The sequence below is a fragment of the Megascapheus bottae genome, chromosome 2, assembly GCF_031878675.1.
Source record: "Megascapheus bottae isolate mThoBot1 chromosome 2, mThoBot2.hap1, whole genome shotgun sequence".
Classification (NCBI taxonomy): Eukaryota; Metazoa; Chordata; class Mammalia; order Rodentia; family Geomyidae; genus Megascapheus; species Megascapheus bottae.
In genome coordinates, this window is record NC_143510.1 from 2,607,334 (window position 1) to 2,630,950 (window position 23,617).

At 44.3% G+C, this 23,617-nt stretch overlaps 1 protein-coding gene across 2 annotated transcripts in view; it reads right to left on the bottom strand.

The window, feature by feature from the left end:
* Window positions 1-8,268: 8,268 nt before the first annotated feature.
* Pkp2 (plakophilin 2) overlaps window positions 8,269-23,617 on the bottom strand; it is a 108,859-nt gene continuing 93,510 nt past the window's right edge. For both annotated transcript variants that reach the window (XM_090319627.1, XM_090319621.1), the window contains exons 7-13: window positions 15,914-16,031; window positions 13,756-13,920; window positions 12,145-12,318; window positions 10,628-10,781; window positions 9,941-10,130; window positions 8,692-8,779; window positions 8,269-8,562 (exon numbers count right to left, since the gene is read on the bottom strand). In XM_090319627.1, the coding sequence (XP_090175753.1) occupies window positions 8,494-8,562; window positions 8,692-8,779; window positions 9,941-10,130; window positions 10,628-10,781; window positions 12,145-12,318; window positions 13,756-13,920; window positions 15,914-16,031 (958 nt within the window). In that variant the 3' untranslated portion in view covers window positions 8,269-8,493. The remainder of the gene's footprint in view (window positions 8,563-8,691; window positions 8,780-9,940; window positions 10,131-10,627; window positions 10,782-12,144; window positions 12,319-13,755; window positions 13,921-15,913; window positions 16,032-23,617) is intronic.

The window sequence follows — 23,617 nt, forward strand, 5'->3', positions numbered from 1 at the left end:
CCTCAGGTCTTGCCGGGTTTCCTGGAAATGACTAGATATTTGAATTTGCCTCGTGTGTCCTGGGGACCCTGTGCCTCCTTTCTGTGCAAGCTGAGCCCTTCTGAGCCCCGTGACCTTTATCCTGTACTAGCTGCATTATTGGACTTACTAGGGTTCAGATTAGAGACTAATGTAAGCTTGAGAAACGAGATCATGACGGCACTTTAAGACACAAGGCAACATCTCAGCTCTCTCCCTCCTGCTCTCTCCCTTCTTTCCTTCATTCCTCCTTCCCTTCTTCCTTTTCCTCTTCTTTCTTCAGTGGTCTCACTAGGTAGCCTTGTAAACATGATCCTCCTGCCTCTCTCTGATTCCTGAGTGCTGGGATGACAGGCCTGTGCCACCACACTGGGCTCAGGTCCATTTCTTTCTGGCTGACTGTGAGAAAATGGTTTTAAGACATTTTTGAGTTCCCAGCTTTTATTTCATCTAAAAACATGCAGCCAGTCGTGCCTCCTTCTCGAGGCTATTGGCAGGACTGATTTGACGTGAATGTCTAAAGACTGACCAAGTATGTACACTCACTATGGCTCCAACCTGCAATCGCCTTTGAGGAGCTCTATCTACATGAGCTGAGCCTGCTGTGCCGCTGAAAGAGACCAAGGGAACAGTCAGGGTAGACAGAAGTATTCTTCAGCCCCCAGTTGGGGCGGGCTTAGTCAATCTCCCCCACACACACTGGAGGCCAGGCACTGGGGCCAGCGCAGGGCAGTTCCATCCTCCTGTCAAAAATGGCTTTGAACAAAGGTCCTGCTGGCTGAGATGCAGGCTTTCAGTAGAGAGCTCAGCTTATAGCTCACACACCCACATCCACAGTAATTACTTATCAGCCTAAGAGGAGGCAGATTAGAAACAGCTCATTCAGATGAGTCTTACATTTAGGGGACAAGTAAATGTTAATGCACAGACCCAGAGACCTGACACAAGGAAATCAGACTTGGTGTGCAAAAGGCCAAAGGAAAAGAGGTATACTTATTTGTTCACATTGAGTATTCAATGAGAGGAATTTTCTTGCCATGTGCCTGAAAGATTCAAAACTATTTGTTACTGTTCTTCTGGGACACAGTCCCATCTGACTGCCATGATGACGATTGCCTTCTGGCTGCTTTTTGTTTTAATTAAACACATTTTTTTAAGCCTTTCATTAGTGGTACAGTTCTGAGTACTTCCCTTCTGCTGCATCCGACTAAAGCAAATGATTCTATTTTCTTTCTTTTTCTTTTTTTTTTTTGGTCAGTCGTGGGTCTTGAAGTCTGGGCCCGTCTCTTCAGCTCAAGGCTACTGCCCTACCCCTTGAGCCACAGTGCCACTTCCTGTTTTCTAGTGGTTATTTGGAGATGAGTCTCACGGTTTAGTGCTTGGGCTGGCTTTTAACTGAGAGCCTCAGATCCAGCCTCCTGAGTAGCTAGGATTACAGGCGTGAGCCACCAGACCCGGCTTCTCTACATTTTTTTTCAATGTTCCTGAATTAACTGTTGGATTTCATTTTTTGAATTCTCTTCAGAAATTAGCCAATTCAGTGGGGCATGGGTGTTCATGCCTGTAATCCTACTGATACACGAGGCTGAAATGTGAGGATTGATCAAGATTCAAAGCAAGACTGGACAGACAAATTCGGGAGACACCTATCTCCAATTAACCAGAAAAAAGCCAGAAGGGGAGGTGTGGCTCAAGTGGTAGAGCATCAGCCTTGAGTAGAATAAACCAAGTAGGAGCAGGAAGCCATGAGTTCAAGTCCCAGTACCAGTACATACAAAAAATATTAATTTAAAATGCATGTGTGTTTATAGAATCCAATTAACTGTAATGAGGCAGAAAGAGAAGAATTAAGTCATTTTGGCAGGCATGAGGATGTGTAGTCTGAGTAAGGTATAAATATACCATCTAAGTAAGATAATAAAATGTTGCAAGAGATTGGGTTAGGAGACTAGGCAACAATAAAAAGCATGTATTTCACAAACTCTATTACTTGTAGAAAGATAATGTGTGGGAAAGGCAGAGGTCACCTTAGACTTGGGTAAGGTTGAAACTCGCACCCTGGCTGGACCCTGCAATATAATCAAATCATAGATAACTCTTAGATCCTTGATTTCACTTGTTTCAATTACCCTGGGATTAAGAATCTGCTTTCTTTAGTTTACCAACCTTATAGGCCTTTAAAGACTAAAAACAAGTTATCACGGAAATAATGACAAAAAGTGTCTTGTGTTAAAATTAAACAAAACTGGGCCAAGAGTTTGGCCTAGTGGTAAGTGAGGAGGAGGAGGGGGAGGAGGAGGAAAGGGGAAGGAGCAAGAGGAGGGGACAATGGAAGCAGCTGGAAGTGGAACTGTGGTTGCAGTGGCAGAGCCCAAGCCTTGAGCAAAAATTAAGATCAAGGATAGTACCCCGCCGTTTTCAAGCCCCAGCACTCACATCTCTCCTCTCCTCTCCTCTCTCCTCTCCCCCCCCCCCACATACACACACAAAATCATTGGTCGGTTTATGTGTTTCTTGAACACATCTACTGGATGCACGAGTGAATTTTTACTTTTTTTTCTTCTTTGCCACTACTGTGGCTTGAACTTGGGGCTCTGGCTTAGTTTTGAAGGCTGATGTTCTACCCTTTAAGCCACAGCTCTATTTCCAGGTTTTTGCTGGTTAAATGGACCTAAGAGTCTCCTGGATTTCTCTGCCTGGGCTGCCTTTGAACCACAATTCTCAGATCTCAGCCTCCTGAGTAGTTCATATTCCAGGCATAAGCCACCATGCAATGCTCAATTTTCTTACTAAAATGCAACTGAACTATCATAAATGATAAAGGGGACATTAAATGAAATGAGGAAGTAGGTCACTTTAGGTACTGAGTCACCAAAAAAATGGGGACTTGCTACTTTCCATAATTACACTTAATTCTTATATAGAGCTGTTAAAGCAATACCACTAAAATAGATCATTTTTACTTCTTAAATTAAGGCTACAGAAATCCCCAATTAGATCAAAGAGCAAAAAGAATAAAGGTTGCTAAGAAAAATATTTTGTCCATTTTCTAAATATTGGAATTTTCCCAGCTTTATAAGGTCCCCTGAGGATGGGGTTTTTATACATCCTTAATTCTGGCTTGACTGTTGCTAACAATGAAGACGTCTTAAAAAGCCCTTGCTTCTCATCCTAGTGATTGTGTGTGTGTTTGTGTAGTAACTGAGGCTTAAACTGAGAGCTGGGGCTCTGTCTCTGAGATTTTTTGTTCAAGGCTGGAGCCCACAGCTCTACATCCAGCTCTTTGGTGGTTAACTGGAGATGATGAGTCTCAGGGAATTTCCTGCCTGGGTAGCTTCAAACTGTGATCCTCAGAGCTCGGCCTCCTGAGTAGCTGGAATGACACGCATGAACTGACCGTGCTCAGGTAATGTAAAGGACATGGTCCACCATAGTGACATGACTCGGACATTGCTGACAACTTTCTCATAGTCGCTTTTCACTGGCCTCAGCTCCAGGACCAAAAATTCACTGCAATGTATTTATGTTGAAAGGTGTAATTAAAAACAGAAATCCAGCCGGGTGCTGGCAGCTCACACCAGTAATCCTAGCTATTCAAGAGGCTGAGATCTGAGGATCACAATTTAAAGGAAAGAACAAGAGACTCTTATTTCCAATGAAGCACCAGAAAACCGAAAATGGTGCTGTGATTAAAAGTGGTAGAGCACTAGCCTTCAGCAAAAGAGCAGAGACAACGCCCAAACTCTTAAGTTCAAGCCCCATGGCTGATAAAAAAAAGCAAAAGAAAAAAGAAACTCAGCTGGGTGCCAGTGGCTCACGCTGAGATCTGAGAAGTGCAGTTCAAAGCCAGCTGGGGTAGGATAGTCCATGAGACTCTGATCTCCAATTAACTAGCAAAAATCTGAAAGTGGAGCTGTGGCTCAAGATGGTAACTTGGAGTGGAGTGGCTCAAGATGGTAACCTGGAGTGGAAAAAGCCAAGCAAGAGCAGGAGATCCTGAGTTCTAGTCCCAGTGCATACACAAAAAGGGCAAACCTCAGCTTTTATCTACATAGTCCAAGAAGTAAAACCACCCAAAGGATTAGTCATAGAAAAAAAAATCCTTGTATAGTTTTAGCAAAAAAGCAGAGTCTAGACTTCTCTTGTTTGCCAAAGGTAGTATTAACAGCTTGTAGGTAATGTCTGGCTTCTGAGAGATTGAACTGCTCGTGGATGTGAGATTTACGGGCCCCCAACCTGCTTCTGTGGGTTCATGACTGCTTGTGGAGGCAGATTCACCTTGAGCACCTCACTCCCGGCGTGCAGAAGACATGTCTATTAATTTTTCATCTCTGTGGTTCTCTTGCCTGTGATCCTAACTACTCAGGAGGCTGAGATCTGAGGATCCTGGTTCAAAGCCAACCCAGGGAAGAAAGTCCTGAGCCAATTAACCACTAAAAGCAGAACATGGAGGTGTGGCTCAAATGGTAGAACACCAGCCTTGTGGAAAAAAAATCTCTGGACCAGTTCTCACATGAAAGAAAAAAATCTAAATCTAACATCATTACAGATATTTACAAGGGGATGCTGCTAAACAGACATTCAGAATATCTTGTCTAGAATTTATTTTCTTTCTTACCTCTACCTGGCTCTGTGAAGGATGGGTGTGTGTGATGTGTTTATGTGTGTATAAGAATGGATGATCAGGGAGACTAGGGCTCATAATTGTGTGTGTGTGTGTGTGTGTGTGTGTGTGTGTTTGTGCCAGTCCCGGGGCTTGAACTCAGGGCCTGGGCATTGTCCCTGAGGTTTTTTTGCTTAAGACTAACACTGTACCACTTAGGCCACAGCGCCACCTCTGGCCTTTTCTGTTTATGTGGTCCTGAGGAATTAAACCTAAGGCTTCATGCGTGCTAGTCAAGTACTCTACTAGTAGGCCTCACTCCTAGCTCAGATCTCAGTTACGATTACAGACATGACCCACTGGTGCCCAGTGCTTTGTTTAACAGTTTCCTAGAGTTTGGGCTTCAGAGTGCTCTTCCCTTCTGCTCATGGTTTAAACAGCTGTCATGCCAATGCACCACTTCCAGCGTTTTTATATGTATGTGGTACCAAGGAATCGAACCCGGGTCTTCGCGCATGCTAGGCAAGCACTTTAACCACTAGGCCAAACTCCCGGCCCTGAATACCATTTTGATCTCTCTTCTCTACATGGTATAAAAAGAGACAGGTTTTCTTAAAGGCCTTAACTCCGAACTTCAAAGTCTTGCAATTTCATAACTGACAGTGTGAGTTTTAAAAAACTGAAAATGGAAAATTTCTGTTTTGTTTCTCCCACAACAAATACTTGAAAGGCAACAGTTACCGTTTCTCACTACAGACCTATTCTCCATCAGGCTGGTATCATCTGAACAAAGGACTTGTATGGCTCTGTCATCACATTAATATGAACTCAAGCTTTTTTGACACAAGAATATACTGCAAGATGGCTTGACCAGGTGCCTTCCCAGCTCCATGACCCTGCACTTCTGTAATCTGGGGCTGCTTCATTCCAAAATCCTCTGCATGGGCTGGGAGCATAGCCTAATGGTAGAGTACTCACCTAGCATGCATGAAGCCCTGGGTTTGATTCCTCTGTACCACATACTCAAAACCAGGAGTGGCATTCTGGCACTGTGGCTTAAGTAGCAGAGCACTAGCCTTGAGCAAAAGTGTCCAAGGACAGTGCCCAGGACCTGAGTTCAAGCCCCTAGACAAGCAAAAAAAAAAACCTCCTGCATTCCTAGGCATGTATATGTTTAAGGGAAAACTCATTATTTATTTATATATAATTATAAACATACCCCATTCTTTTAAGGAACTGCTTTTTAAAAGTTGGCTCAATAGGTTTTGAAGTGATTTGTTCACTCCTGCTTACTCTCTCACTTGACAAGTTAAGCCCTTCTTCCTTGGATCAGATAACCCAACCTGGTCTTCATTTCTACCAGGTGTAAACAAATGCTTCCAGGAACAGAGACCCAAGGCAGCATCTTCCCACATTCCAGACACCACTTTGATGTGTGTGTGTGTGTGTGTGTGTGTGTGTGTGTGTGTGTGTGTGTGTGCCTGCCTCTAGTGGGCCAGGAAGTCAAGGCCTCATGCTCTTGCTCAGATTGTTGTTCAAGGCTAGCACTTTGAGAAAACAGCTTCATTTCTGACTTTTTGCTGGACAAATTGGAGATAAGAGTCTCTTGAATTTGTCTTCCTTTGGCTGGCTTCAAACTAGACTCTTCAGCTCTCAGCCTCCTGCGTAGTTATTACAGGAATTTGCAATCTAGAATTTGTGTGTGGAGCCACCTTTTGGAGTTCTTAACACAGATAAATGAGAAGGGTAGCCAGGAGACCTGGCTATTCAGGAGGCTAAGATCTCAGGATTGTGGGTTGAAGCCAGCCTGAGCAGGAAAATCCACGAGATTCTTTTCTTTGTCCAATTAACCAGCAAAAAGCTGGAAGTGGATTGAGCTGTGACTCAAGTGGTAGAGCACTACCCTTGTACAAAATAGCTCAGGCACAGTGCCTAGACCCTGAGTTCAAGCCCTAGGATTGGCACCAAAAAAAAAAAAAAATCAAACAAAACAACAAAAACTCCGGCATTAAGAACAAAGAAACAAAACCACAGAAATACTAGAAATAAACCACTATCTGGAGGAACAGATTCTACATGGTTAAGGGAGAAATTCTCCTGTGTTCAAAACAAAACAAAACAAAAAAAACAAGGGCTGGGAGTGTAGCCTAGTGGTAGATTTTGATTCTTCAGTGCCACATAAACAGAAAAGGCCAGAAGCAGTGTTGTGGCTCAAGTGGTAGAGTGCTAGCCTTGAGAAAGCCCAAGGACTGTGCCCAGGCCTTGAGTTCAAGCCCTAGGACTAGCAAAAACAAAACTGTCATCTGACTACTTTCATTTTGACCTGGATTATTAGTAACCTAAGTTGTCTGGACTGAGATATTTTTTTTTTTTTTTGCTAATGTCTCAGGGCTTGAGCACTGTCCCAGAACTTTTTTTGCTCAGGGCTACTTCTCTACTACTTGGGCCATAGCACCACTTCAGGTTTTTTTTTTTTTATTTATGCAGCACTGAGGAATGGGCTTCATGCATGCTAGGCAAGTCGCCTACCACTAAGCCATGCTCCCATCCCAATACTGAGATTTTTTTAAAGTAGAAAACATTTTTTAAGTTTCAAATATAATAAAGACTTAATTACACATGTACTTAACTAGAAATAGGAATTTATTTTCTATTTCTTCTTTTTTTTTTAACTGCCAAGAGGAGGTTTTTTTTCCTTCTCATGACAAAATGTAAAACTCTCTTTGGAGGGTCAGTGCTGAGCTTTGAACTCAGGGTCGTGCACTCTCCCTTGGCTTTCTCACTCAAGGCTGGTGTTCCACCAATTGCTATGTCCAACACTAAGAAACTTTAAAGAAGCAAAATACAACAGAATCCGAGCTGGGAGTGCTGGTTGTAAGGTTTTAATCCTAGCCCAGCTTGAATAGCATTTAAAGCATGCTTGCTTCTCTTGATGATGGCAATGTACCTCGCACTTACTTTTATGGGGCCAGATGTCTGACACTCTTCCACAATGTGACTTCCTTCCCTTAAGTTTCCTAAACTTAGATCAATGACTTTGAGCTAATGAGAGTAGCTCACGTTATTTCCAATTAACCACCAAAAGCTGGAAGTGGTAAAGCACCAGCCCTGAGCAAAAAGCTAAGGGACAGCACCCAGGACCTGAGTTCAAGCGCAGTATTGGTATATGCATGTGCATGCACACACACACACACACACACACACAGAAAAAGAAAGAAATCCAATCTTATCATCATGCGTGTTCTTTGATCTAAATTTCTTCAGCTCAAAATCAGAATAGGAGGGGGGACACCTACCCTAGAGATTAAAAACAGGCTTAGAAAATGTTACTTTCTTCTGAACAATTATGCAAATATTCCTGTTGTTTTGATAACACAGGACAATACATTCCTGGCTCAAAGGTGAGGGAGTGTGCAGAGAGATTGCCATCAAAAGACAAACTTAGCTGGATGCTGGTGACTCAGCCTGAAATACTAGCTATTCAAGAGGCTGAGATCTGAGGATTGAAGTTCAAAGCCAACCCAAACATGAAAAGTTTGTGAGACTCTTATCTCCAATTAACCACCAGAAAACAGGAAGTGGCGCTGTGGCTCAAGTGGTAGAGCACTAGCCCTGAGCTGAAGAGCTTAAGGACAGTGCATAGGCCTACAGCTCAAGCCCCACGACTGACAAAAAAAAAATCCTGTTGCTAGGTTGTTATTCTGTTTTCTGGATTCTGGAAGCCATGGCAATAGAAAAGGATAGAAACAAAGACATGGTTTTTGTTTTTGAGGTTTCTTCAGGCTGGGCAGTAGAAAAATAGGTGTTATCCTTTGGGGCTTTCTTCATAGTTGAGCACAGTGAGAGAACATTCCTAAGTGTTTCCGTTTTCCTCAGTCTTTAAGGGAGTGGTAGGCTTTGGCAGTTCGGCTGTTGACAAAGTCTGTCTTCTTAAACTGAGCCTTGGAAAAAGCAAACAGACAGGTGAAAGGTGAGAACACCTGGTGGAGGAGGGCAGGGTCGGTAGCTCCATATGTGAGCCCAGGGTGACAGGGCAGGGCCCTTCATGGCCTTCTGGCACCCATGCTTACCTTCTTGTAGGCGTTATGGAGGTCTGTGTGTGCCCATAAGCCATACAGCAGCACAGAAGCAGCTTTGGTGGCCTTGTTGGGGGCATGGCTGAAAGGAAAGGGACACCCCAGGATCAGTGGCGGGGGAAGGGGGCGCCACTTTCTATCAATCTGTTTTTTGGTTGGTATGGGCCTGGTGCTTGTTCAGCTAATGTGCTCAGCCACACCTCCAGTCTGGTTTTTGTTTTTTTTTTTCCACTAATTTTGGAGTGTGGAGTCTAGTGGACTTTTCTGCTCCAGTTGACTTTGAACCGCAATCCTCTGGGTCTCAGCCTGGATTGAGGGTGTGGGTCTGATCCCCGAGGGGGCTTGCATAGCCCTGAGGCCTTCTGAGGAGAGGGTGGCAGAGATGAGTCCACCCCATTCACCACAGGCCCCCCACACTGCACAGTCAGGCACACATTTGTCCAGCTTTGAAACTCAATTGAATGAGTTGCTGGTTATTTACCAAAGGAACTGGTGACATGTCAGAACAATCGGAGTTGTAGAAAAAAGACAATACTAAATTATCTAGTTGTAAGGATTGGCCATAAATGGAAAACAGGAATGAGGGCTGACTCACACTGGACTCTCCTACTCTCACCACGCAGGGAATGAGAGGAGGAAGTGAGAGAGGAATTGAGAGCGATACATTAGGGTGTCACTCACAGTTCCCTACAGAACCTGATCCCGTAGGCCAGAGGGTGGGGCACAAGATTATACTGCTGTGAATGAACTTCCCTGTCCACAGCTCAGGAAACGTATTATAGGCATTACTTGGCCATTTAGAAGAGCAAGAGCCTGAGAACAAAGGCTACTCAGGAGGCTGAGGGCTAAGGATCCTTGTTTGAAGCCAGTCCAGGCAGGAAAGTCCAGGAGATTCTTATTTCTATTCGATCACCAGAAAGTTGGAAGTGGAGCTGGGGCTCTGTAAAGCATCAGCCGTGAGTGAACAAAGCCAGGCAAGGATCGAGGCCTTGAGGACATGCACACACATACATAAACACATGGATACACAGACACACATACACACACATGCACATGTACATGCGCATACAGTATGGTTAACAATATGGCTTGGCTGATACAGCTCCTTCCCTTGACGGATGGGACCAAACCTGTGTGCATATTGCTGTGATACTAAATGAAGGGACACTCAACAGTTGTTGGATCCACACAGGAGTGGTGAAGAAAATAGGAGATAGGGATAGGAAAATATTAAAGAACTTACACATCGCCTGAGCTAATGGCCATAATTTTCTGCAGACCCCCAGTGTTCAGGAGGTCCCGAGCATTCTGGTAACTGTTTTGGACTATATTGTTCAGTGTGTAACAAGCAGAGGCTGTCATTTCTATGAGAAGGTCAGTACTCGGAACTGTGTCAGGAATGATGGAAACCAGGTCAGGAAGGGTTTCTTTGGCTATAAAATAAAGGAAAATTTCTCCATTAGATCCCATTATATAATGGATAAAAAGGACTTCATAAAAGATACACAGAGGCTGAGATTAGAGGACGTGGTTCGAAGCACAAATGTCTGTGAGACTCTTAGCTCCAATTTACTACCAGAAATAAACTGAGCTGTGTGGCTCCAAGTGGTAGAGCACCAGCCTTTAGTGAATAACACTCAGGGACAGCGCCCAGGCCCTGAGTTCCAGCCCAACACACACACACACACACACACACACACACATACACACACACACACGATACACAGTTGTTTAATAAACACAAGGAAAAATATAAAGTTGTGTGTGTATGAGTGTATTTCCACTTTTTGTTGGTTAACTGGAGATAAGAGCTCATTGACTTTCCTTCCAAGGCTGGTTCCAAGGCAACCAGGATCCTCAGATCTCAGCCTCCAAAGTACCTCAGATTACAGACGTGTGCTACAACATGCGGACACTTTTAGTGACTTACCAATGTCATTCTGCAGAGAAAGATTCCGAGATAGATTCCTCAGCAGTGACACTGCAGTCTTCTTCACACTGGGATCCCCAGTGTGCAGCATCTTTCTGGTGTGCTGAAGGCCGTTTTCCTTCTGGACAACTGTCTGAGCTACCGAGATTGGCATCTACATGAGACACCGTGTAAGTGTGAGTCCCTCTGATCGCTGCAGGATGCTAAGTTTCCTGCAGGTTACCAGAGGTTCAGGAAGATGCTTGAAAATCTACCAACAGCTTATGTAATCCTAACTAGTCAGGAGACAGATCTGGGGATAAAGGTTTGAAAACAGCCTGGGCAGGAAAAATCTGTGAGATTCCTATATCCAACTAACTATCATAGAACCAGAAAGAAAGCTGTGGCTCAAGTGGTAGAGCACTAGACTTGAGAAAGCCCAACGACAGTGCTCAGGCCCTGGGTTCAAGCCCAGGACTGGCAAAAAAAAAAAAAAGTAGCTAGGCACGGTGGCTCATGCCTGTAATCCTAGCTACTCAGGAGGCTGAGATCTGAGGATCAAGTTTCAAAGCCAGCCTGGGCACAAAAGGACCTGAGACTCTTATCTCCAATTAACCTCTAGAAAATGGGAAGTGGGGCTTGGCTCAAGGGTAGGGTGGTAGCCTTGAGCTGAAGAGCACAGGGACAGCATACAGGCCGAGTTCAAGCCCCATGACCCTCCCCACCCCCCCCCCGACACCCAAAATGTGAACACTACTTGTTTTCTGTGAGAGTTCTTTTCTCTGTAGGGCTAGTTGAAGATTACACTTTTTATACCCCACCAGTCTACTTCTGGCCTTTTAAGGGCTAATCTCATGGGTTTTCTTATCAGGACTGACTGAACTGTGACCCTCAAAACAGGCTTCTAATTCATTAGAGTTACAGTTGCGAGACACTGGCTCATGACGGTGAACTTTGCAGTTTTTTCTGATCAGGATCACTGCAAAGAGTTTTAACATCAGTTCAAATAACTACAGAATTCCTGAGCGTATCACATGACAGACTCAGCTCTCCATGCTCTGGCTGAGTTTGGGGGCTCAGGGGAGGAAGCACAGAACTCCGTTCCAGCTTTATAGCCATCTGTTGTCCCTGCCTACCCACCATCGAGTCTTACTTTTTTCACTAAGAACATTCTCAGTTCTCATTAGTAAATTTCTCCTTCACCATCTGAATCCATGAAATCCAGCTGTTATCCATTCAAACCCATTCCCTTGGCTTTTGTGTTGTGTTGAATTGTGTGTGGGGCTTGAACTCAAGTTCTTGGCACTGTCTTTTAGTTTTTTCACTCGGGGCAGTAGTCTACCCCTTGAGCCAAACCTCTACTTCTGGCTTTTTGCTGATTGAGGATGAGAATCTCACAGCTTTCTTTCCGGGGCTGGATTTGAACTGCTCCCCTCAGCTCCCATCCTCCTGAGTAGCTAGCTAGGATCACAGGTGTGCACTATGAGTGTCTGCTACAATGACGTTATTCTAACAAGCAGAAGGTTCCTGATACTCACGGGGCCACTCCCCGCGGTGAGGTTCTGGAGCGCTCCTAGCGATGCTTCCTGCGTGTAGTTTCGGACACTCTTGGCGATGAGGGACAGATACATCCGAATGACGATCGAGTGCCACAGCCACTCCACTCCCTTTGGGTTGCTCTTCTCCTCAGGCATTGGCAAGTCCTGGGATTGCTAATCACACACGGCAACTTCAGAATTAATGAACTCCAGTGGTAGCTACAACCCTGCATCCACATCAACTATAGTCTAGAAACGTTCGTTTATATAGTCAGAAGTCCATGAAATCGAGGGTTTAAAGATTTGTAAATAAAAAGGTAATAAAAATAAAAAAGGATGAACTGGGAGTGTGGCCTAGTGGTAGAGTGCTTGCCTAGCATGCACAAAGACCTGGGTTCGATTCCTCGGTACCACATACAAAGGAAAAAGCCAGAAGTAGAGCTCTAGCCTTGAGGAAAAAAACCCAAGGACAGTGCTCATGCCCTGAGCCTAAGCCCAGGACTGGCAAAAAATAATAAATAAAAAGATAAGTTTCCAAATAAAGGTAATAAAAAAAAAGGTAAGTTTCCAATTCCTAAACTTTTAGCCCACATTAATTCTTTCTGCCTAAGCCGACTCCCTCTCCCCCCCCCTCCACACCTTCCAGGCTCTTCACACAAGTTACATCTCATACTGAGGAAGAAATGCAGAGAACTGAGCATCAGCAGGCCTTTCTGTCATGGCTTTCAGGCTGTTTTTAAGGTGCAAGTGAGATGAGTCACCTCTGCTCTAAAGACAGGAAGTGCAGGCCTCTCCCTCAAATGCCTGGGAGGTGCCCTGGACAGCACCGACCCTAAAGGGATCCACTGTCCTCCAAGTTCACAGATACCATGCTACTAAGAAAAATGGGCATTCACATTCTTTCAGTTCTTATGTTCTATGGGCAGAAATGCATATTCTTTCCTGTGCCGTTTGCTCCCAGTGTCTGCAGTTGCTTTTTAGAAGGCCCAAAGCCACGCCTTGTGGCTGCCTTGCATTGTCAAATGTGGTAAGGGTGGTTGCCGACACTGCATTGTGCAGAGCAAGCCCACTTCCTAACCCACAGAGGACTGGGCAGCAGACCTGGAGCCACCCTGCCTGGGACTGAGGCCCAATTCCTCCTGCACTAATCTGGGAACATATTTTCCCCTACCCCATTGCTTTTCTCTCCCCTCCTTTCCTTTCTTCCTTTTGTATCTTGGTACTGGGGCTTGAACTCAGGGCCTTGTGCTCTCACTTGGCTTTTTCCCATTAGTCTGGTGCTCTACCAACTGGGCCACCCGCCATGACTTGCTTTTTGCAGGTCAACTAGACATAAGGCCTTTAGGAGATAATATAAACCTCTCATAGACTTTTTTTTTCTGTCCAGGCTGGATTTGAACTATGATCCTTCAGATCTTAGCCTCCTGAGTAGCTAGAATTACAGGTGTGAGCCACTTTCTGTATATTTCCTCACAGTAAACCAAACATCATCTCACAGGGTTGATGAAAGGGCACCAGGAATTGAAAATAGCATCTGATGAACACTAAGTATTCGAGGCACACAGACGTGCATTCTCTCTCCAATTCCTCACAAAGGACTTTCTAATATACCTCTTTCACCTTCCTGCTTCGATTGCCAAAACACCCAATACTTTTGTTGTTGTCAGTCTGGACGTTCCGGTTTTGAATGTAGTTACTGTGGGAATATCTCTCCGGGAGCTCTGCCTCCAGCTGGTAGGAGAGGTTGTGAAGAATGCACACGCAGTTCTCCGTGGCCTGAGAAGACAGGACGGGACACTAAGCACACACAAACAGGCACCTCTTCCAACTGGATGAGCCTGGCCTAGAAGATGCCCAGGGCAAACAGAACCTGGGAGTGACGTTGGATCATGAGTGGTCGTAGGCATTAATGTTAACCACTAGAGGCTAAATTTCTTTTGATGTGTTTTTATGTTTATGCCAGAATTAGGGCTTAAATTTACTACCTCTTACTCTCACTTGGCTACACCTCCACGTCTGCCTTTTGTGGGTTAACTGGAGATGAGAGTCACATGGACTTTTCTGCCCAGGCTGCTGGGCTTCGAGACGTCCCGTCACCCTCAGATCTCAGCCTCCTGAGTAGCTTGGGGATCATGAGCATGAGTCACCAGCACCTGGCTAGAAGCTGAATTTCCCTCTCCTCCACTCCTCTTTTCTTCCTTCTTTCCTCCCTCCTCCTACTTCCCCCATTCTCTCCCCCTCCCCTCCTCCCCTTTCTTTCTTCCTTTCTTTCCATCAGCAGCTAGAGTCTGGGTGTTGCCCTGAGTTTGTTTCGCTGAAGGTTGCCACTCTACCACTTGAGCCACAGCTCCATTTCTGGCTTTTTTCGTGGTTAATTGTAGATAACCACCATGCCCGGCTGTGTTATGAATCTTGATCAACCCCTTCCACCATCAGCTCCCATCCCTACCCTCAAGTACTGAAGTTCAATTTTTATATAATGTACACTGAATATAACGACTGCACTTGTTCTCCCCTTCTCCCTCCTTTCATGCATGCCCTCACCACCATTGTCCTTCATCTCCCCTCAACCTGTTTCTGCAGTAGCTGTTTCTGCAGTAGCTGAGTATCCTCCCACCCTCTTTCTTTCTTCCTTTTTTTTTTCAGTCATGGAACTTGAACTCCTGGCCTGGGTGTTGTCCCTGAGCTCTTCAGCTCAAAGCTAAAGCTCTGACACCTTGAGCCACAGTGCCACTTTTGGTTTTCTGGTGGTTCACTGAGATAAGAGTCTCGGACTTCTGTGCCCTGTTGGCTTTCAGACCTCAGCCTCCTGAGTAGCTAGGATTACAGGTGTGAGCCACTGGTGCCAGGCCACATTTTATTTTTACATTAAAAATTTATTAATTTATTTATTTGCTGGTCCTGGGGCTTTAACTCTGTGCCTGAGTGCTATCCCTGAGCTTTTGTGCTCTTAACTAGCACTGTTCTACCACTTGAGGCACAGCTCCATTTTTGGATTTTTGTGGTTTATTGGAAGTAAGACTTTTACAGGCTTTCCCTCAGGGCTGTCTTTGAACCATGATCCTCTAATAGCTGGTGCCTTGCTATTTTATTTTCCAAGCTAGGCCTCAAACGTGGTATCTGATTCTTTTGCTCACTGGCTGGTACTCTACCACTGGAGCTATGACTCCAAACCTGAGTCCAAATTGCAGCCACTTAATGTAGCAACCATACTACACTGGAGTACACAAGGTGACATGACTTCTAGGGACTGAGCAGGGGCTGCTGTAATAACCTCTGAGAAAGATGCCCTAACAGAAGCAACCACACTAGAGCTGAGGAAGAGGGGACGGACCAAATGGCTTCTCAGAGGTAGAGTGCACAAGGCTTGCTATCCAGAGACCATGGGACATGAGGGACAGCAGGCAGCAAAGATCATTTAGATTTCTACCTTCTTCTAGGCAATAATTATGTATATTAATAAACTCTAGAATTATGAGCTGGGCACTGGTGGCTCACGTCTGTAATCCCAGTTACTCAGAAGGCTGAGATGTGAGGACCATACTATCCTAGGCAAGAAAGTCCAAGGGACTCTTATGTCTAATTAACCACCAAAAAGCAGGAAGTAGAGCAGTGGTTCAAGTGGTGAAGTGCTAACCGAGAGCACAAAAGCTCAGGGCCAGTGCCCGGGCCCTGAGATCAGGCCCCAGGACAGCACAGAAGAGAGAATACTCAACATAGTAGAAGTCACAAGAGCAACTCAGTGGCTGAGGTGGAGAGCTTCGGTCACCTTGTCATCTGGCTGGTAATCAGCGATGGTCCCTCGAATGTAGTGCACCAGGGAGTCAATGAGCCCATCGCATCTCCTCATCACCTTCCTCCCGTCAGCCCCCGCTGAGCTCATGTTTCTATCAAGAAAAATGAACACACAAAAACCATGTCTTAGTGGTGTGACCAGCATGCCCCCCCCTCTGCCAGTCTTGGGGCTTGAACTCAGGGCCTGAGCACTGTCCTTAGGCTTTCCTCAAGGCCAACACTCTACCACTTGAGCCACAGCACCACTTCTGGCTTTTTTTCTATATATGTGGTACTGAGGAATCAAATCCAGGTTCTTCATGCATGCTAGGCAAACATTCTACCATTTGGCCAAATTCTTGGCCACGCAACATGCATGCATATATATATATATATATATATATATATATATATATATATAATTTCTTTCTTTTGCCAGTCCTTGGGCCTGAACTCAGGGCTTGGGCACTCTACCACTAGGCTATGGTCCTAGGCACAAGGCGGATGTTTTGTAGTTAAGTTATCAATGACAACTAAGACATGGCAATATACCATATATCAGAATTCTAGTTTGCTCTGTGTCTTATTCTCAAGATTTTTAATTTGCTATGGTAACAGTTTTTTCAATTGTAAAGATAAGGATATTATTTTGAGATCTTGAAGGTTTCTGTACAAACTGTTAGTGATAAATATCAAACCAGATGCTCTAACCATGGGTAGAGCATGCATGTAAACCTGGCTACTCAGGAGGCTGAGATCTGAGGGTGGCAATTGGAATCCAGTGAGGGCAGCCTAATCTGGAGACTTACTTCCAATTAACCGGAAAAAAAAAAAAAAGCCAGAAGTGGATGTGTGGCTCAAGTGTAGAGAACTTAAAAGTTAAAAAAAAAAACAAAAACAACTAAACAAAACCACAGGGCTCTGAATTCTAGTTCTAGTATGGACACTACATATTTAAAGAGTAGCAGCCAGGTGCTGGTGGCACATGCCTGTAATCCTAGCTACTCAGGAGGCTGAGATCTGAGGATCACTGTTCAGAGCCAGCCTCAGCAGGAAAAGTCCACCAAACTCTTATCTCCAATTAACTACCAGAAAACTGGAAGTGGTATTGTGGGTCCATGTGGTAGAGCACTAGCCTTGAGCAAAGAGCTCAGGGACAGTGCCTAGGCCCTGTGTTTAAGCCCCAAATGAAACCAAAAGGAAAAGAAAATGTATTAGGCTGGCTGCTTTTAAGCGTTTCCTGCCTCCCTTTCCATTTCCCTTTACCCTTCCCACCCTCCCTCCCTTCCTCAAACTCTTCCTTCCTTCCCTCACCCATCCCTTTCATCAGTACTGAGGCTTGAACTCAGGGTCTCATGCTTCCCTTAGCTTTTATGCTAGAGGCTCATGCCCTACCATGTAAGTCACCACTCCACTTCCAGCTTCTTGGTAGTTAATTAGTAATAAGAGTGTCATGGACTTTCCTGCCTGACTGGCTTCAAATAATGATTTTTCAGATCTCAGCCTCCTGAGTAGCTAGAATTACAGGCACAAGACATTGATGCCAGAGTGAGGTGTGTGTGCGTGTGTTTTAAAAATACTATAATTACATTAAGCAATTTCAAAAATTACTTCTGCCCCAAATTGTGTTTTCAAAGAAAGAAATTGTAGTCTAGATGGAAAAGCTTATTGCTTCTAGATTTCAAACAGAAAAAATAAAATAAAATACATTTTTTCCATTAAAAAAAAGAAAGAAATGGTGTTTTCTACCAAGAAAAAAGAGCATGGGGGATGGAGCTGCTTTTCTTACCCATCCCACGAGCAGGTGGAGCTCTGAGCCAGCACAAGCTGACTGCTCACCCACAGACATGGCAGGTCTATGATTCGCCTGAGTACAAGAGGACTAACACACTGAACACTAAAAATATACTGACAATTAAATAGTTTTGAGGGCTAGGAGTTCAGTGGCAAATGCTCGCCTAGTAAGTATAATTTCCTCATTTGTATCCCAAGTACCAAACTAAGAAACAAAAAGATTAAAAATATGTATATATAGTTAAATGGTTATTGAATGGATACAATGAAAATTCTTTTTTTTCTTTTTTCTTTTTTGCCAGTCTTAGGGCTTAAACTCAGGGCCTGGGCACTGTTCCTGAGTCACTTTGTGCTCAAGGCTAGGGCTTCATCATTTGAACCACAGAGCCACTTCTGGCTTTTTCTGAGCAGTCTACTGGAGATGAGTCTCATAGACTTTCCTGCCTGGCCTGGTTTTTGAACTGAGATCCTCAGATCTCAGCCTCCTGCGTAGCTAGGATTACAGCGTGAGCCACTAGCACCCAACTTAAACTGCTTTCACAAAGCAAAAGGATTCTTTCACTGCCTGCTAAGCTCACTTCAGACCTGCTAATGACTAAGTGAGCTGGTTTACTGCAAGGTGCTTATGTGGGGTCAGAATGGTTGTTCAGCTTGGCAGTCCTGCTGGCTCATGCATACTAACTGATGTCCTGTACTTTGCTATTATCCAGACCCTATGTGCTAGCAATCAGATTTATCAGGGTTCCTGGTAGCTGATGCCTTTGCTGACAGAAAGTGTGTGAAATCCCACTGCCCCAGCACTTACCCCTGCATACCAAACATACTTCCCACCTTACTCAGCTACCCAGAAATATCACTGATAAGGACTGTTGATTTTATAGTGCTTCATCCATGAATGGAAGCCACTAGAGAGAAGGGAATATCTTATTTATACCACTAAAGAGAACCAGCAACTTGTATAAAGTAGTATAGCTGTCTTTTTTTAAAAAGTTTTTTGAGAATTTAACATGGTCACACCGTCAGAACTGATCCTGAAAACTGAGCCATACCCATTTCTAATTATTTCCTGTAGATAACTCAATAGAAGTTTGCATTGAAACGATCTTTAAACTATAAATGAAAGCATAACAGAAGAATCATCTTAGCCAGGTGCTGGTGGCTCACACCTATAATCCTAGCAACTCAGAAGACTAAGATCTGAGGATCACAGTTTGAAAGCGGCCCAGGCAGGAAGTTTGAGACACTTATCTCCAGGCCTGAGTTCAAGTCCCAGGACCAGTTAAAGTAAGCAAACAAACAGAAAAGCAAACAACCAAAATTCAAAAGCCAACCAAACAACCAAACAACAACAAAAATCCCCAACAAAAAAACCCCAGGTCTTCGTTCTGGGGTTGTAGGTTCAAGACTAGGGCATTTGGACAGGAAGAAAGGAAGAAGGAGATGAACTTTTTCTCAAAGGCAAGAACTCTGGCATTCTCCACCTCCACTGGGTCCAAATGGCAAGTCTGACTCAATTGACATCCAGTGTGTCATAGCATGGAAAGTCTGCTATCCTAGCCAGGCACCAGTGGCTCAGGAGGCTGAGATCTGATAGTCAGGGTTCAGCTTGCCCTGGTAAGAAAGTCCATGAGATTTTTTTATCTCTAATTAACCACCAGAAAACTGGAAATGGTGCTATGGCTCAGTGGTAGAGCCCTAGAGTTGAACAAAAGAGTGCAGGGACAGCGCCCAGGCCCTGAGTTCAATCCCCCTCCCCCCACTACCACCACCACCACCACCACCACCAACAACAACAACAAAAGGTAGGGAGGAAGGAAGGAAGAATAGAAGAAAGAAGGATTTGTTAGCAGGCTCACTGTAGTGTTTGCTAGCTGGCATCATGCAGGTAGTAGGGATGGGGATGGCATCCTGACGTCACAAGATTTCCATATTTGGGAGCAAATCTGTGACATATTCTTACACATTCCTAAGTGTTACAGGGAAAAAGGGAAAAAGGAAGGTGGGCATGGGGAGAAGAGAAGACCTCAGGCCTTTCTAGAACTCAGGAAGAAGGCTAAGCCTCTGTTAAAATGAATGACACTGTAACAAAAGCTTATCCTCACATACCAAACTCAAAACTGGGAAATGTCACTGGATAAAAATATCTATGATTTGATGCTGACTAGATACATTGGGCAATTTCCAAGTTCATTATCTGTAGTCTGCAAAAAAAAAAATCTGAAGCTAAGGTACTGTGGAATTTTGTTCACAATTATCATTATGATAGCCTCATACTGAAAATTAGAATTTGCTGTTTCTAAGAGGCTTTTCACTGGCCTCTCCATGCACAGGTGTGTGTGGGCACTGTGGGTGTGAAGGTATCTTCTCACCTGGTTTTCCTGCCTGCATACCAAGGTCCTTACAACTCAGAGGCCAATGTGTGGTTAAATGGCCTGGAGAAACAATGCATACCACAATACACCTGTATAATTTATAATTAAGTAATTACAGTAACTATGTATACAGTTAAGAATTCTGATAAAATTACATAATAATTTAACCAACTGATTATTGATAATTAATCTTAGGCCAGACTGGGGTTGAACTCAGGGCCTTGTGTTCTTCCTTAAGAACATCAGGCTTTTTGCTGGTAATTGGAGATAAGCATCTGCCTGGCTAGTTTTGAACTGGGATCCTCAGTCTGCTCAGTAGCTAGGATTACAGGTATGAACAACTGGCACCCAGCTTGGAGCGTATCCTTTTTGTTTTGTTTTGTTTTCTGTAAGTCCTGGGGCGTGAACTCAGGACAATGTCCTTGAGCACTTTTGCTCAAAGCTAGTGCTCTATACCACTTGAGCCACAGCACTACTTCCAGCCTTTTCTGTGTATATGGTACAGAGGAATCGAACCCAGGGCTTTGTGCATGCTAGGCAAGCACTCTACCACTAGGTCACACTCCTGGGTCTTGGAATGTATCCCTTTGAGATGTTTTTACCAAACAAAGAAGGAATTTGAAGAAGGAGAATTTATTTTTAAAACAGAGCTATCATAACCTGTTAATGGTGTAGTTTCTCATATATCATATACATCAGAACCTGGTGGCTATAAGATCAGTCTTAAGGTCTAGTATACTCAATAATGACTTAATTTTTTAATGCTTTTTCCCCCTGCCAGTTCTGGGGCTTGAACTCAAGGCCTGGCACTCTCTCTGAGCTCTTTTGCCATTTGTGGCACAGTACCACTCCTGGCTTTTTCTGTTTATGTGGTACTAAGGAATCAAACCCAGGGTTTTGTGTATGCTAGGCAAGCATTCTATCATTAAGCCACATTCTCAGCCTTAATAATGGGTTTAGAAAGTCATGGCTGCAAACCTGGTGTTCTCCAACCATTAGCAGCTTCCTAAAACCACATGTTGTAAGGAAGGCACCAAGTCATACCCGTGCATTCAGTGCTTGGGAGGAAGTGATGGATTCCCTGGAGACCAGAGGAGCTACCACATAAGACAATGGTAAATAAGGAAGCTTCCTCCTTCCTCGGTCAGTTGGAGATTTAGGCCAAGGCTTTCTAGCTCAATTCTTAACTGATACATATCAAACAGTCTGGCCTTGTTTGTGACTAACCCAGAGAGAGCAGTACCGGTAGTTTGGGTTGTCTGCAACAGAGGTAGGGAGCCTCACTTGAATTAACAGAGGAATAAAATCTCTAGTCTGAAAGAAGGGCTAGTCTGTTATTCTGCAATCAATATCAACAAACATCAGCCAAGTCAAGGATTCAGTCTGCAAACTGAAACAATATTGGGAGGTAGAACAAAATATACAATCTGGCTGTAATCCTAGCTATTCAGTAGGTGGAGTTGGGGAGGCCAAGACAGGAAGGATTTTGGTTTGAAGTCAACCCGGGGAAAAAGTTTGCAAGACTCAATTAAGACTCAATTCTCAGGCAATACCTGACATGGTGGAGCACGCCTGTTACTCAAGCTAATGTGAGGGATTGAGAACAGAAGGACTGAGGTTCTAGGCCAGCTTGGAGGAAGAAAATAAATATGTAAGACATGATCTCCACAGAAAAAGCTGAGCATGGTGGTGCAGGTCTGTCATCTAAGCTACAGTGGGCAGTAGTGAAAACTGTAGTCCATGCTGATCAAGGAAAAGCAAGACCCAACCTCAAATCAAAAAACAAAAAAAACAGAGTACACAGTGCCAGAGGTGTGGTACTGGGGCTTAGACCCAGGGCCTCTTGTTCTTCAACTTTTTCACTCAAGGCTGGCATTCTACCACTTGAGCCATACCTCCACTTCTGGCTTTTTTTTGGTCAGTCCTAGGGCTTGAACTCAGGGCCTGAGCACTGGCTTTGGGCTTTCCTCAAGGCTAGTGCTCTACCACTTGAGCCACAGCACCACTTCCAGCTTTTTTATATTTCTATGTATGTGGTACCGAGGAATCGAACCTGGGTCTTCGTGCATGCTAGGCAAGCACTTTAGCACTAGGCCAAACTCCCAGCGCAATAGTATTAACAGTTGCTACTCTTAAATTTTTTTTGTTGTTTTGTTTTGTTTTCTGCCAGTATTAGGGGCTTGAACTCAAGGGCTAAAGGGTTTCTTGTTGTTATCGCTGTTGTTGTTGCTTTTGGTGGGTCGTGGGGCTTGAACTCAGTCTGGGTGCTGTACCTGAGCTCTTCAGCTGAAGGCTACCACCCTGCTCCTGGAGTCACAGTGCCACTTCCCACTCTGGCTCTTTGATGCTTCGATGGGTGTAAGATTTTCTTGGATTTGTCTGTTCAGACTGACTTCAAACTGTGACTGTGAGTCTCAGTCCACAGCCTTCTGAGTTGTTAGGATCCCAGACATCCTGGGTACAGATTGGCCAGTGCAGGCCAGGGATGGATCTCAGCAGTCTTATATGAACTGAATTCACTTCTTAATAATCAATTTTTTACATATTAAGTACACGAGGCCCTGGGCTTGATCTTCAGCACCCAGAATACAATCCCATTGGTTTGGTTTTGTTTTTTCCTTTGGTTAGTCGTGGAACTTGAACTCTGGGCCTGGGAGCTGTCCATGAGTTCTTTAGCTCAAGGCTAGCACTCTGCCTCTTGAGCCACAGCATCACTTCTGTTTTTTTGGTGATTAATTGGAGATAAGAGTCTGATGGACTTTTTGAGCCTAGGCTGGCTTTGAACCATGATCCTCAGAGCTCAGCCTCCTGAGTAGCTTGGATTACAGGCACCACTGCCCAGCTTTTTTATCTTTTTTTTTTTTTAACCTATGATGATCATCTTGAAATTTTGGAAAAAGACTTTTGGTGTCATAAAACCCAGTTGATAAAATTCCACTTTCAATTTAAGCTCCTTCCAGGTGACTTTCTACAGTCTTCTGGTTCCTCAAGCCAGCCCCCCAGCTTCCACATAATCTGTTCCAGTTTCTTCCATGTCTCGTCACATGCACAGTCATTGCCTCTCCAAGGTAAGGTCTCTTCTATGAACCCGGAATCCCTCCAAGGAGAGGTAGACCTCAACTGCTTTTGAAACTGCAGAAATCTAAGCAGCACTTTGCCTATAGTAGGCATTTAGTAAGCATACAATGGATAAGGAAGGGTTGGATAAAAGCAAGAATAAAGGCTTAACTGTGATACAAACCCACTGGCCTCTCTCCCAATCTCAACTTTGTGATAACTGTTCTTTAATGGTAGTACAGTCTCTGAGACTTAATTTCTTCGACTAAAGAGTGAGGCTGTTAATACAGGTTGCCTAGACACATTTGTGTTTGGCCTGAAGTGCTTTCCAAAACTCTGAATCTTTCTGTTCTTGGGGCCATCTTTTGTTTTTGTTTTCGTTTTTTTTTTTCCCCAGATGGAGTCCAAATAGAGTCAGATGGAGCTGACTTGCCCACTGAAGTACCTGCCTGAGGGAATGTTAATTCCTTACCTTT